The sequence below is a fragment of the Zophobas morio genome, unplaced genomic scaffold, assembly GCF_036711695.1.
Source record: "Zophobas morio isolate AGI-343-1 ecotype UQ-CSIRO unplaced genomic scaffold, CSIRO_AGI_Zmor_V1 ptg000006l, whole genome shotgun sequence".
Taxonomy (NCBI): domain Eukaryota; kingdom Metazoa; phylum Arthropoda; class Insecta; order Coleoptera; family Tenebrionidae; genus Zophobas; species Zophobas morio.
Window position 1 is genome coordinate 12,257,204 of NW_026972111.1, and position 15,933 is coordinate 12,273,136.

The following is a 15,933-nucleotide window of genomic DNA, read 5'->3' on the forward strand; positions in this document are numbered from 1 at the left end:
TTATTACTGTGACATTATACCCAACTGTTATTCGAACTGGTGCAACTCTCGTCCACCAGCTGATTTTGACATTTCAAACAGCTGTCAAACTCTCCAAAACATAAAGCCCTTCCCCAAAAGCGCGTTCTCATCAAACTAATCAAATTATCACTCTAGAATGACAAACGTACGTAAAGAATTTGCGTAAACGATGTTAAATAACCTTGGTTATGGTGCTTGACGAAACGCGTCCTATATTACGATGTTCCGCAGTAGAAGTTGGTTTGGTGGTGGATGGGGGCGCCCGAAGAATCCTCACTCTTTGGAGCACCTGAAGTATCTGTACAATGTCCTTTCACGCAACCAAACGGTGTCCGAACACAACCGTGGTTTGCTAGTGGAAAGTCTTCGATCGATTGCAGAAATTTTAATTTGGGGCGACCAAAATGACTCTTCCGTTTTTGAGTAAGTGAACGTGCGTTTAGTACTGGTTGTAACGATCAATTTCAGTTTTTTCTTGGAGAAGAATATGTTGTCGTTCTTTTTACGCATAATGAGACAACGAAGTGGAGGCTCAAGCTTTGTTTGCGTCCAGTTGCTTCAAACGCTTAATATTTTATTCGAAAACATTAGGAATGAAACGTCGCTGTGTAAGTACATTTTGGGTATACTGTAGTAGTGTGCTGGAATTTTTTTTTGCAGATTATTTGTTGTCTAATAACCATGTGAATTCAATTATTGTGCATAAATTTGACTTCTCAGACGAAGAAGTGATGGCTTATTACATTTCGTTCCTGAAAACGTTGAGCTTGAAGTTGAATGCTCACACCATTCATTTTTTTTATAATGAAGTTTGTAGTTTGAAAGATATTTAGAACATATTTTCACTTTTTTTTTTCAGCATACGAATGACTTTCCTCTTTATACTGAGGCGATAAAATTTTTTAACCATCCAGAATCAATGGTTAGAATAGCAGTGCGTACCTTAACTTTAAACGTGTACAAAGTAGAAGATGCAAGTATGCTTGCATTTATCAGAGACCGAACAGCAGCTCCATATTTTTCTAATATAGTATGGTTTATTGGGAAACATATCCAAGAATTAGATGCTTGTGTGCGCAATGATGCTGAGTAAGTTTCTCTTTTCCTTTTGCTATCTTTGTGATGAGAGTTGGCTGTGAGAGTCTGACAGTTTTGTTAATTTATTTCTAAATATGTACATGTTTGTTAATGTTGATATATATATGACAGTGCGTTCCACTCGCTGTTAGTCTGTACCCACAAAAAAATCCCAAAAAAAAAAACATTACCTGAGGACATTCTTTTACATTTCGGATGTTTGCTATATTATGACAATTGGTAAACTATCATACCATAGTAAATAAAAATGACTCCTGATATGTCAAAAAAATATAAAATAGAACAAATTCGTTTTTCTTTTGCTGGAAGAAGCGAAAGTTGTTACAGCGTCATAAGTTATATTTATGTGACGCATACTTTACGGGAAATGAAAGCATAAAATTTAGTAGCTAGAATAAACAAACGCAATTAAATAACCAACAGAACGTGAAAGCCTGAATAAGTGATTTATTATCGACTTGAGGAAAATCTCGTAGTAGTGGCCCAAATATTAAAAATTAAAATTCAGAGGAAATCAATGCAAGATACGATTTCCATTCAATTATTTATATTTTTATTCAACACGATTCGATTGCTCATAATTTTAGCAATGTATTCAGAGAAGAGATATTAGAGATAGGGGAAAACGAGGACCTACATTTTCGTGTTCCACAAGTTATGAAACGTCAAAACATTAAGGGCCGATTTACGATTTAATCAATTAAATATTTGATTGCGATTAAATTTTTAATCGGGAATTAAAGTACCACTTGACCGACACCACGCCAATCACATGTCACTAAACGCTTCATTAAAAGCATGATTAACTTAATTTCAGTCAAAATATTCTATAAACCGATTCTAAGAATTTTAAACAAAAAGATTGGGGACAGTGTAACCACGTATCCATTTTACAATTTACAGTGTATCATAAATAAATAACATAGAAATTACTTTGAGAATATTTTGTGGCTTTTCATCGTGGTAGTCCGTGACTGGTGCAAAATGTAAATAATATGAATCAAGGCTTACCTGCAATCACTTTGTTCTTTTATAGTAAATTCGTGAAGATAAAATAGTAAAATTAGATTCAACTTGCAGCGAAACCCAAACAATCTGTTGTGACCTAGTTTAAATTTATGATTTGATTTTAACGCTTGTTTTAGTTTACAATTACCTAATTTGAGTACAATAGTTAACATCGCTTTTTCCTATAATTTCGTAGCAAGCAATTTGTCTAAAAGAGATTTAATAAAAAAAAGTTGATTTTGAAGAATCTCTCACTGCATTCCGTATTTCATCAAACAATTGATTATAATCTTAATTTCTTAAAATAACATAAATAAGAATATTGTGCTAATAAATATCGCAGCTTGAGTTATATTTAGTCAGATATTCGTGCTAGAAATATTCAAAATGGGCCCTATTTTCCTGCAAATTTCAGAAAGTTAGGTTAGATTTGGCAGTTGTATAATAGGCTACAACCTGGTCAGTATCATCACAACGAAGTGGGAGAATTCATGGGATTGCAAAGACAACGTGATGGACAATGTTCTGTATATCTTGTATTTTCACAAAAAGTGTGGGTATTATTAGAAAGTACAAAAAATTAACAATATTGTGATAACCCAAACATCCCGCCGATAGCGTCACGTCATCTCGACCGCCCCTGACTTATATACAAAGCCTGAGATGGCGCGATAAATCCCGGCAGCTCGACTAGGAACCGCGCACTCCGCTTCTGCCACGTGTTATTGTGTTATTTAGCCTCAATTCCATTTAAATGTTCAATTTCTATGACTCTGATATTAAACTGCAACCGAACAAGTGTTAAAGTTCCAATAAAAGAGCAAAAACAACATTTAAATTCGTCGTACACTCTCGTGAAATATTTAAACAACAAAGAATTCTTACCTGAGATTAAGATTGAATATCAAACAATTTATAATGGAAGCATTAATCAACAAAATATTTACGTGAGGTTAGAAATTGCAGAGCATGAAAATTTACGTTCAATTTAAATTATACAGCAAAGAAAATTACTGAAGTTAAACTTGTGAGGTAGAAAAAAATTGTGTGAGGTGAAAGTGTGCAAAGCTAACAAAACTACAAAGAGTTTAATATTTTATGTCCATTCGATTCATTTGTAAATTTTTAAAAGTGAAGTTATTACAAAACAAAAACATAACAGGCGATCTGGAGGTTCAAAATGGCGTCGGACGAATGCGTCATTTCAAAAATATGCGTCAAAAATATGTTTCCCAGAAATGTGATCAATCTTGTGGCGCTGTGCAAATAATGTTCTAAATCAAAGGAATAAAATGCATGTCCCTCATGAGCCACCATGTTGTTAAATTGTTCAATAAGATTTTACAGTTCAAACATGTGCTCGGTTTTAAAATGCTCTTTCAAGAATTTACATTATGTTAAACGCAACCTTGATCCAAGTGATGGTTACTTAAACAATTAGCTTTGAGAGTTTATATCGTGGACTGTTTATCCCAAACAAAACGCATGATAAATAAACAACACAAAACGCCTCTGGCGTTTCGAGGAAAGCTTCTCGGTGATATAGCTTTCCACGATATTATGAATTTTACCGCAGTTTCTAAGGTCCTTTCCACAATGGAGCAACGTTAGGTTAATTTAACTGCCGTAAATGAACTATTAGCAATCTTGTGTGAAAAATTAAGAGGTGTTATAATGTAACACCGAAGTATAAGCATCCAGAAACGTTATTCGTAATTTGGTAAACAAAAAAACTCCTAGCAGGTGTTTTTCTAAACAAATTCCTGATTGTTACATTGTGTTGGAACTAGTTAACGATTAAACTCCGAGCATGAACTGTGAATTTACAAACAATAAAACAAATTTACACACGTGTTAGCGGCGGTCGAAAATTCACATTTTTCGGCTTCGAAAGCCGCAAGAATTAGTTACCCGTGTTGGGGAAACTGTGGTGTCGTCGTCGTTACGATTAATTGCCGTTAAACAAAGGCTCTTCCTTTTTTATTAACCACCAAACCAACTCAACTTAACCTAGCTAACTCACCACGTGGTTTTCACTCACACAACACACAGTGAAGCCTACCTCCCTACCAAGCCCCCCTCTTTTAACAACCCTCTAACTAAAATTCCAACCAGAACTACGCACTACCTAAAAGGCGTTAACGTGCACATGGTTGCCTATGATTAACGATTTTTTTAATTGAATTTTTTTTCAAATTCAAATTATTCAAATGTGATTTCGCGCCGCTGTCAATTTTTTTCAGCGCGAAATTTAATTCAAATGTGTTCACCACAATATCTAAACAAAATTTGTATTAATTAAAAAACTTATTTCAGCTTCCGTCCAAAAATAATATTGAAAATAAAAAAAAACAAAGTTTGAGGATAACTATATCACGTTTGAGATTATTTTGTTTTGTACAAAATGAATTACTACTCCCCGCCAAAATTAGACGTACGCCTAAAATTTGAAGACTCGCGAAAATTTCGAAATTTGGTCTTGAGGTGTAATCGTCAACAAAATGGACCCTACGTTGTATGTTTTTTATGGCAGACAGTGCCGGATTGTGCCGCCGGGACACCGGGAAATTTCCCGGTGAGCCCCGAAACAGTCTATTTCTTTTTTTTTATACAGTAATTTATATTTCACATATCATCATCATCACATATTAAATAAGAGCATCCTTTTACAGTGTAAACTCAGTACGAAACAATAGGTCTTCCGTTTCCGTCTGTCTGCCTGTCTGTCTCCGGAATCACTAAACCAGTTGTCAAATTGTATATGTGTTACGAATATCGTATAGATTACCAAGCGCTAATCAAAATTTCGCTCCTCATCCCTACCAACAATTTGTTGACGTCATCACCAAAATTTACAATTAGTAAATATTATTAAAATTTTATCAAATAAGATACTCTGCACATGTGGTTTATGAACCCCTGTTGAGTTTTTATCCTAGACATCTAGATTTAACTTTGAAACTACAAAACCGAATGCTCTGAAATTTTGCAAAAGTTTTAAGGTTATGGTAACCATGGTAAATCGTTAATCAAATTTTTTTCGTTTATGGCCCTCTAAAATAGTAATGACATCACTTTAGATTATTTTTTTCTTTAATTATATTTACCAAATATAAATTTTGATGATTCTATAAGCACTGTTTGTTATTTCAAATCCACATTTTTTTTTCATTTATTTAAGTTATTTTTTTTACCTGGTTTTTCATCTGTTTTAAGTAACTACATATATCATTTTTTTAAGCAGCAAGCCAATTTCGACGTTGAAGTTTTTTATTGCTTTTTTATAAATTAAAAAGTCAATTTTTGTCGTCAATGTTATTTTTAATGCATTTTTTAACATTTTATCCCATTTTTAAGGTTATTTTTTAAAAGTTGTGGATTTCTAAAGTTTTTGACTATGTTTCCAGCGGATCCACAAAGAAACCGTTGACTTTTAGATTTTTACAAAAAAATAAAAAAAAACTCTTCAACGTCAAAATTGGCCTGTTTAAAAAAAAAATAACTTACCTTATAATAAATTAAAAAACAAAATGTTGGGTGAAACGTACCATTTTACTTACTAGTAATTTCCCCCCTTTTTTTTGATATTATAATTATATATTTAATTTTATAGGATTGCATACTCTTGAATGTGTGATTCATGAATCCGCGTCGAGTTTTCACCATAGATATCCAGATTTTGTAAAAAAAAATAAAAATTGTATAACATTTTATAATTTAACTTTGAAATTTTCAAACCGAATACTTTGAAAACTCGCAAGCTTTTTACGATTATCCTAAGCATGGTAAATCGTTAACCAAAATTTTTTGGTTTATGGTAATTTATAATTTTGTGGAACAAATGTTCCTTGAATTTTATAGAATTACATGTTCCATGTATGTGTAATTTAGAATCTGTGTTGATTTTTCTACTAGACATCGAGAGTTTTGGGAAAAAATTCAAAATTCAAATACAATTTAACTTTAAAATTGCAGAAGGGAATGTACCGAAATATTTCAAACGTTTTAAGGAGATAGGAAAGATGATAAATCGTTAATCAAAATTTGTTCAATTACGGCCTCCTCAAAAATTATGACGTCATCCTAGAATTCTGCCGAACAAAATAAATGTTCTTTAAATTTTCCAAAAATTATAATCTTGCATGTGTGATTTATGAATCCGTGTTTTTACCCTTGGCATCCAGATTTTGAAAAGAAAATCAACATTGTATAACAATATTTTACAACTTAACTTTGAAATTACAAAAACTGGATGCTGTGAAACCATGAAGATATTTTTGTCCCTTCCTCTGCGTTGAAGACACAAAATCAACCAAATATAATTTTCATTTACCGCTGATGCTTGTAATCTGAACATGCTAAAAGTCAATTCGGTCGAAATATAAACATAAATAGTCGAATTTAAGCATATACTGAGAAATTGAGAATGTTAATATTTTTTCCTGTTAGTTATCTGCTTTAAATATATTTCATATTTAAAGACGCAGAAGTTGCGGGGATGTTAATTATGCCATTTTATAAAGGTTAACAGTTACCACAAAACGAAAATGGCAAAATCTGATTTTATAATTTTGGAAAGAAGCGGCATTTGGCAAGGGTGAGGGAAGTTATATCAAAATAACCTTCCACAATTTTTTTACTAGTTTTTTTTTTCTTGATAGCGTCATCAAAATTCCAAAAACAGTATAATTTTTTCAAAACGCCAATGTCGTCAGTAAAACTGAAAATAATAATAGTAATAATACCTAAACAACATCTGTACACAATACCACAGGGTTTACCATTGGACTCCCAAAATGGTGAACCCTAGGTTGGGAAAGTGCCCTTAAATAAAAATGAAAAATATGGAGGGCAAATTTTTTATTCCTCCATTCTGGAGCGAAAAAAATTCAACTAACAAACTAACATCAGGCACATTAAAACATCTGAAAAAAGTAATTAAAAAATATATGAAAACAAAACATGTCTCGTGTTTTAATACAAAAAAAAAAATACACACAAAGCAAAAGCAAATGTCGTTAAAGTAAGTGAATCGTCATACTAAAGTTATTACAATGGCGCGATGACAAATTTAAATATAAACTGTCGAAAAACGAACCAATTTGCTACAGAGGACATTGTAACGAGAGCGGAATTTAAGTGCTCGCCTTCGTTTGTCACACTTTTTCGATAATCTTACTCTATTGACAAGTACAACACACATACTATATTTGCGTGCCCAAAAGACCTACCGCATATTATACGCACTACCCTGTCGCGCAAAACAACCAACTCTATGACCAAACTGCACATTTCAAGCAAGTTTACAATGAAAAATCCATTTAAGCAAATGACATGAGAAAAAAACCGTCAGCTTTGAGTAGAAACTATGCGTTCCGCTTTCGCCACGAAATTTGGTGCTTTTGTTTCAATTAAAATAGTTTCTACATTTCTCGAACTTGAATTAAATCTGGATAAGTACCAGCGTGACTAGGCGGGAAACAAGCAACATTTAATTGCGCCACAAAAACAACAAAGAATTTTTTACATAGAATTAAATTATGCGTGAATTCAACCGAAAGTAAACCGCACATCTCATAAAACAAAGCACATATGAAATAAACACAACAGGCAATGTTTAGATTCAAGCTGTAAGAAAATAAGTCCACGATGATATTAATTTAACTGATGAAAATTTTCAAGGTCCTTCCTCTAAAAATGGATAACTTAGTTTAAATGCCATAAGTGAACTGTTTTAAATCTCGAATGAGAACTTAAGAAGTGTGGATAATATAATAACTTAAATAAAAACATCCGAAATTTTTAGTTATATCGTTACTAAAGCGGGTTAAGGCTGAAAAGTGAATTTCCTGCCACGTGTTTTGCGGGAACATTTCTATTACTGTAATTTGCAAACAGTAAAATCAAAACTACACGTGCTTCATTTGAAATTAGAAAATCATTAATAAACTAATATTACTTTAATTACATTCGTTAAGGGGGACTGTGCTGTCGAATGCGATTCATTTTTTTTCTTGAACGTAAGCTTGGAAGTACTTTCATGTTTTCTCAACGTTTCATGACCCCTAGAGTACGAACAAATACGTTTCCTGTTTCCGTATGTCTGTCGGGTGGCCCGTTTTTCGTGCCGCTAAGTGTATATATATTTTTTTTAACTAAATCATAACCACCCCTCATCCCCAAAACTTGAGAGTGGATTAAAGAATGATATGTTATTTATATACGAATTCTTGTAGCCACCAATCCCAAAACCGGTTAGCAGACTTGGTAGCCGAGCATTTGGACCACTTACACTACCTAAACGACATTGTTTGCTTAAACATCACTGACCTAAACCACGTGTTGACGGACCACCTACTTCACAAGCTCTTGATTCCTCTATACATATATTCCTTGACAACAGTAAGGAAACCAGGAGGAGCCGAAGCACTCACCAAAGCTCTAAATCAAAAATTTAGCTTGAATGAATCGAACGGAGGTATCTCGCACGAACTTTCAGCTGGAAAAGTCTCCTGCGTTGTTGCTTTGTTCCTGTTATCCCAAGTGTGTCTTATCATATCCCATTCACCCTTAGTGCAAACTCTAGCTTGGATTATCCTCAAAACCGATCGATCGGTGTTTGACAGAGGAGTTGATAAGTTGTTGGAAACGTACGAGATTGAGATGGGACAAAGTGGGAAAGTCGATGAAGCCAGTGGGTCTGAACTTAGCTTTAAAGATGATGTAGTAGAAGAACAAAAAAATATTACAGATGAAGAGAAGCAGAGATTGGCTACAACTCCTACAGAGAGTGATGGCGTGTCAGATAAGCCGTTCCTGGAGACTGTGTACAACGCGCTTGATTGTTCTGAGAATGACTACGCGGCACTTTTTGCTTTGAGCTTGCTCTACGCAATGGCGTACAATAAAGGTAAAGTTTGTTTAAAACAATCTACGTACCTCAGGTTTTGATTATTATTTTTGTTTCAGGAATCATGCCAGATATCCTAGAGCAAGTTTTAAAGCCGAAAAAGACGTACACTTCGAAAACTTCATCGCGCGATGTGCGTTATACGTACAACACGCATCTGGTAGATAAACTTTTGTACATAGTACTGCTTTCGTGCCAGCCTTCATGTCGAGTGAGGTTGGTGACCCTGGAACTAGCTTTAAAATTGTTAGTGCAATTAGTAATGGCGGATGGAAAGAGCGTTTTATTAGAATCCCATAAATCAACAATAGAGTCGGCTAAAACGCAAAGCACAGCCCTTTTGCGAAATTTTTACAAAAGTGAAGAAATATTCTTAGATATGTTTGAACACGAATACTGTGATATGTCAAAAAGTTCTTTAAATGTAGAATGGCTGTGTATGGACAGCGCGATACTGCTACCGCCCACCGGGACGCCTATGACTGGAATTGACTTTACGAAACGGCTGCCTTGTGGAGAGGTGAGTTGTAATCCTGTTAGTCATAATACTGTATTTATAAAACACCTAAAAACAATGTTTACGTGACAAAATGTTATAAAAGTCTAAAAAACTTATTATCAACAATATAGATAAGTGTTAATAGATTTTTTTGGGTGGGGCTTATATTACGTCTTTTTTTAATATATTTTTCTACAAAAAATCATTATCATGTTTTAAGTTTCTTGTTGTGGAAAGAAGATTACGAATATTAAGAGAGAAACAAAAGAAGATTAGCCCCGCTCACCCACCCCAACTCAATTATGATGATTTTTTTTTATTCGTCGTGAGCCAGGCGGCGGAGCTTAATTGCAAAATTCGTATTTTTCTATAAAATTTTAATCAGTTTGAACTTGTTTTCAGTTTTTTGCTATGAAAAAAAAATTACGTATACATAAAAAAAATGGTAAAATATAAGCCCCGCTGTGCTTAAAAAAATCATCACAGTTGAGATAGGACGGGTGGGCGGGGCATATATTTTGCCTTTTTTTTTTTAATATATTTCTCTACGAAACTTTACAATTTTGACCATATTTTAAGTTTCTTGTCGTAAAAAGAAGATCACACATATTAAGAAACAAAAGTCAAAAAATAAGCCCCACCCCACCTCAATTGTGATGATTTTTTTATTCGTCGTGAGCCAGGGGGCGGAACTTCATTGCAAAATCCGCATTTCCCTACAAAATTTGACCATTTTGAACTTTTCAGTTTCTCGATATGAGAAGAAAATTACGTCTACTAAAAAAAAAGGCAAAATATAAGCCCCGCCCACGCACAAAAAATTATCACAGTTGAGATAGGGAGGGTGGGCGGGGCTTGCATTTTGTCTTGTTTTTCTTTCTGTACGTCTTCTTTTCACTACTAAAGACTTAGAACTTTATAAAAATGGTAAATTTTGTAGAGGAATATGAATTTTGCAATTACCCTCGGTCTAACAAGGAATGAAAAATTCATCGGAATTGAGATGAGGCTGGGTGTATTATATATTTAATTATTGAATGAAAAATATCACATCTATTGAAATACATTTGAATATCAAATAATCTGCTTGTAGTATTAAAATATCTTTTAAAAAAATCACCAGACTGTTGTTTTTTTTAATGTGATTAAACAATTTGTTTAATAAAAATGCATTATGCAAAAATAGATTTTACAGAATATTTAAAAATTTTAGAAAATTAAAGCCACATTGAAACTGCTAAATATATACTGACTTTGTGTTTTCGTGGCTTGTTAGGAAACTGCAATTATTAATTTTTTTGGACAATTTTTTAAGTTTGAAAAATAATTGTCAATAATTTTAAACTCCATACCAACCAAAGTTTTTGGAGTTTTTGAACTACATAACCTAAAATTCAAATTAGTTTCAACAAAATATTTTGTTTTTGAGGCACAACATACAATTTTTTTTTTAGTGGAACATCCTGTATATTTTTTGCGCGCCATGATTGCCGATTTTTTAGGCTTTAGCGCCGACATATTTTTGAAATTTTGATGCAACATTCCAAGTTGTGCCAGTATGCCAATTAAAATTTTCAAAAATGAAAGGGTTCACAAAAAATTTCAATAAAAAATAAAATTTCGGGCTCATTCCTGTTTTTTCGGATACTTAGAGCACCATAGTTACTTTTTACGTTACGATCGTAAGATAAGGAAGTCTTTTAATAGGGTCTATCCGGTGAATGGTTACTTTCATGTTTCCTCAACGGTTCATGGCCCTTAAAATACGAAAAAGTAGGTCCTCGTTTCCGTTTGTCTGTCTTCTGTCCGGTTTTTTGTTAGACAGATAATCTCCAAAACTACTGGACTGATTGTTGTCAAATTTTGTACAATAAACGTAACATAAATATCATACAATATTACACTCTTACACTTTTGCTTTATGAATTCGCGCTTTTTTTGGTTTGTTGTTATTATAATTGTTATTGTATAAATCTTCTTGTTCTTTAGTCACATAATGCGTAGCCACGCAAACCAACCCAACGTTTCCATTTTTTTTTATCGAATCAAGTACGATTGACCCTATTTTCTCGAAAATGTAAGAAAAAAATAATTATAGTAACGGCTTCTCACCAAAAATAATGTTCGGACCATTTTGTTCCATTGTAACTTAATTAATTAATCCGTTCTCTCATCTGTTTTATGGAGACAAAATCAAGCAAATTGATGCTTATTGTCTAAATGTGCCAATCGTCCAATTCTTTCCAGCATAAACACCTGAAGTTAAGCATATTACTGAGAGTACATTTTTTCCCGTTCGTTATCTGTTTTAAATATATTTGATATCGACCGGTTTTTACTTTATATAAAAAGCACAAAACTCAAATTTTCTAATTTTTCAAAGAAGCATGAGCAGTTGAAGGGTATTTTTTTGTTTTAAAACATGAGACTTTTTTTTATTTAATATATATTTTTTTAATTACCTTTTTCAGATGTTTGAAGTGACAGATGTTAGTTTTTGTTACAAAGAGCAAACATTTTGAAATTTTAGAACAGTATACAAATTAATTAAATTCATTTATTTTTTATAAATTTCTTTAATGTATAATAATTTAATTAAAAACTATTACCAGTTCTATACTGACAACTGCAGCATAAAATATAAAGAATGTAAAACCATACCATAATACCTACATATCAGGAAAATTATTTGTTCTAATCTGTACTCAAAATTTTAAGGTTATGATAGCATGCTGAAGTATTCGTTGTCGTTCGAATAGTTCAAATTTAAACGCAAAGATTTTAAAATTTTTGAAAGTTTTAAAGAAACCTTGACTCCATTAAATAACAAATACTTGCTAATTTACGAAAAGAAGTGTTTATTTAATTAAAACTGTTAAATGTTTCTAAGAACAAAAAAATAAAAAACGAACTCATTTAATAAGACTTTTTTTTATCTGTCGGAATAATTGGAATAGTAATCAAGACATTGTTCAGTTTATTATGTATTGTTCCATATGTTCGAAAAAAAACTCGGTTAGTAAGCCATGAAATTTATTTTGAAAGTAATAATAATATTAAAATATATTTTCCAACGGAATGAACCAAATTACAAGAAAATTGCTAAACAAAATCGAGCATAAATGTACAAACTGAGTAACATTTTACAATATGTAACTAATCACTTGCAAGTAACTAAATTAAATTAAAATCCCTTATCTTTCAAAATGGCTATCGATGCAGTAGGCCAGGATTGTGCCAATCCACCTTAGATTCGGCATTGATTAAGTACATACATAAGAGATAGCGCACCAACATTTGAACGAAATAAAATCTACAACCATTTTGAAATAAATAATATTACATACCGAATGCACTAATAGCTAGTGTTCTTAAATAGGCGAATATTTTCAAAAATAAGCCTAATAGCTAGATATTTATCAGAATATTTAACGGGATATTTTCCGGCTATCTATTCACTAACAACACTGCTAATAACACTTTTTAAAATATTTATAGAAGATTGAAAATACATATCAAAGTCAACCTTGCTAATGTGTTAGTTCTATTTGTGTTGTAATAAAATGAGTATTTTAACCGTGAGTTTTTTTATTTAATAAACCGGGAACAAATGCAATACTAATTAATATCCTGCTTATAGATAGTGAACTAAAATTACTGAGCAAATGCAAGTGATTCATCAAATATGATACCCAAATCTTTAACCTTGTGAGTTATCTCCAAAGTAATATCATTGATCGTGTAGGAATACAATAGTGGATCTTTTTTGCTACATGACATGACATCGCATTTTAATATATTTAAATATAGTTTATTTAATCAACACCAGAGTAGCCTTTCAATATTAATTAATTAGATAAGTCATTAATGAGTCATAAAAACAAGAGGGGACCCAAATTTGAACCTTGCAGAAACCCCCAAGTTAGACATGAAATTACGGTATCTTAAGTAATGTAATCGATTAGTCAAGTATCTTTTTAATAACGTGGATGTAAATTTCGAAAAACCAAGGACTGACAAAATTTTTTTATAATGTTGACATTACAGCTACTTGAGACATTATTTGACTGTAACTGTCAAACTAAACGAGGAACGCGTTAGTTGTTGCCAACATAAATTTTTTAACATTAAATTTCAATAGTTGCTAAATAGACGACTTTTTACTCAATCAGATGTCATTTACATAGGTACTAACCAGCATAATATTACTTTAGTACGAGAAATGTGTACATTTCAAACAAACGAGTATCATTAGTAACTATAATGATTGTACGAAAAGATTATCACATTTTAATATGTTAAAGTATTCGTATCTTTTCCAGGTGGAGAGAGCGCGAAGGGCCATCAGGGTCTTCTTCTTAGTGAGAAACGTGGTGCTAACTCTCAACGGCGAAATGGAAACCCAGTTACCTCTTACCAACCCTCAAAGCTGCGTCCAGATCGATCAAGCATTGGACCTGAGTATATCTCGTTGTGTGTCAGAACTGCACGAATCAAACAATCGTTAAATTGCACTTACCTATATTTAAATAATAAAGAGTTTATACATAAACCCAAAAGAAAGTGCTTTTATTTTCGTTTTCTTCTCTTTTTTTTTTTTTTTTTCTTGTGACATCAACTTCTTTTCAACGCTTTCGACTTTTACTAAGCTTGTGGCGTGCACTACTCTGCATGGTTGTTAACTGTGGCACTTTCTTCATTCCAAGGTTTAACGATTGTCTTGTTCTGCGGTATTTCTCCAAGCAAAACCCCCTGATAAGACTGTTTTCGTTTTGTTGCAGATAATTCCGATCTTATTGCGTGTACGGTGCTCTGGAAGGACGGTACAAAGACGAGGAGGTTCCTAGTAATCGATGTCCTACAATTGATCCTCGTGGAACCCGATACCAAGAGATTAGGTTGGGGTGTCGCCAAGTTGGTGGGTTTTCTACAAGACATTGAAGTGACAGGAGACAAGGACGACTCCAGGTGTCTTCACATCACGATCCACAGACCCCTATCAGGGACTACCACCAATCGGGTTCCGCTTCTTAGTGCCAAGTTCGTGTTTGATGACAACATCAGGTGCATGGCAGCTAAACAACGACTAACCAAGGTCACTTTTGCATTCTTCCTGATATTTACTTGGTTTAAACCCCCCATTTTCCTTCAGGGTCGAATCAAAGCACGCCAGAAGAAAATGCAGCACATAGCCCGTCTGCTCGAGATTCCAGGACAGTCCGGCCCCCCGAGCCCCGCCTTCGTGGGCGGCGGTCTGTACAACCGCCCCACGGGCCGAGGAGTGCGCGACCACCGCCCCTTCGCCCTCTCTCGTGGCCCGGGGTTCGCCACCCCTCGCTGGGAGAGCCCTCCAGGAGTCACCCACCGGACGGACGAGTCGCGCAGACACCGGGACAGCGATCCCAAGATCACTGCCAAGAAAGAGGATCGAACGCCTAATCGATCCCGCGACTCCTCGTCGAGTAGGACCAAGTCGCGGGAGGGCTCTCCGCGGATGCCGCGCCCACGCTCGGAGGAGATCCCGTTGGAGTTGATCAAGAAGGCTCCGAATTCTGTCATCGACATGGCGCCGAAGATCGCGATCGTTCCGAGGCCACAAGTACGGGAGGATGAGGAAGCAGCGGCGAAGAAGCCGGAGGTAGAAGCCGACGTATCGATTAGTTCTGAAGAGACTTCGTTCATTGCCAGTGAGAGAAGGAATTCCAAAAAGGGGGGGAATGTGGAGACCGTGTAGTATACGGAGATGTGAGACGAGAGTTTGTTGAGTTTAGTGTTGTAATAATTAATAAAAAAATTTCTTTGATGTGTTTTCGATTTATAGTTTGCGAAAGAGGATTTCATGGCTATTCCAAACAAAAAAGTTATCCAAATGTATTGAGACAGAACTTTCCGTTGTATTTCTCAAATCAGATTATTTTCTTAGTAAAATTCACCAAACCAGTTAGTCAATTTGACAATACACATAAAAAAACTTGTTAAAAATTATGTATATGTATAAACCGCTCCGGATGTTTTTAGACAAAAGTGAACTAAAATTTTTCTTCACGTTGGATAAACTGGTTTGCCTATCGCGACATCCACTTCCAGACTTTTCTTTAGCGAACGCCGTCACCGACAATGAGTCACTCATCATCGCCACACATACTAGAAAACCCATAGGCAGCGTATGGGTTTATTTCGTAACAATAAAATAGATGAACTGAAATATAAAATAGACAACTACAGTAATTATGTAGTAATACCATCAAATATCGATGATGTAAAGAAAAGAAGTCTGAAAATATTTTAAAGACACCCTAAAAATGTGAAAGTAACAAATGAAAAGATTCAAAAATTGTAAATTAACTGTATTCAGGAATTTAAATATATTTAATGAAGAATATTAAAAATTCTGAAA

General features: G+C 33.9%; 1 protein-coding gene across 3 annotated transcripts; it reads left to right on the plus strand.

Annotated features, from left to right (window-relative positions):
• LOC135123619 (protein CLEC16A homolog) lies at positions 1 to 15,339 on the plus strand. Of its 3 annotated transcripts, none has more exons than XM_064048430.1 (9): positions 1 to 444; positions 490 to 629; positions 682 to 830; positions 881 to 1,110; positions 8,364 to 9,037; positions 9,097 to 9,557; positions 13,859 to 14,006; positions 14,318 to 14,631; positions 14,689 to 15,339. In XM_064048430.1, the coding sequence occupies exons 1-9, from the start codon at positions 242 to 244 to the stop codon at positions 15,268 to 15,270; spliced, it is 2,901 nt and encodes a 966-aa protein (XP_063904500.1). In that variant the 5' UTR covers positions 1 to 241; the 3' UTR covers positions 15,271 to 15,339. The 3 variants fall into 3 exon arrangements, with proteins under 3 accessions (XP_063904500.1, XP_063904499.1, XP_063904501.1); XM_064048429.1 differs by having other exon boundaries at positions 2 to 444; positions 13,859 to 14,009; XM_064048431.1 differs by having other exon boundaries at positions 2 to 444; positions 13,859 to 13,997.
• Positions 15,340 to 15,933: the final 594 nt, after the last annotated feature.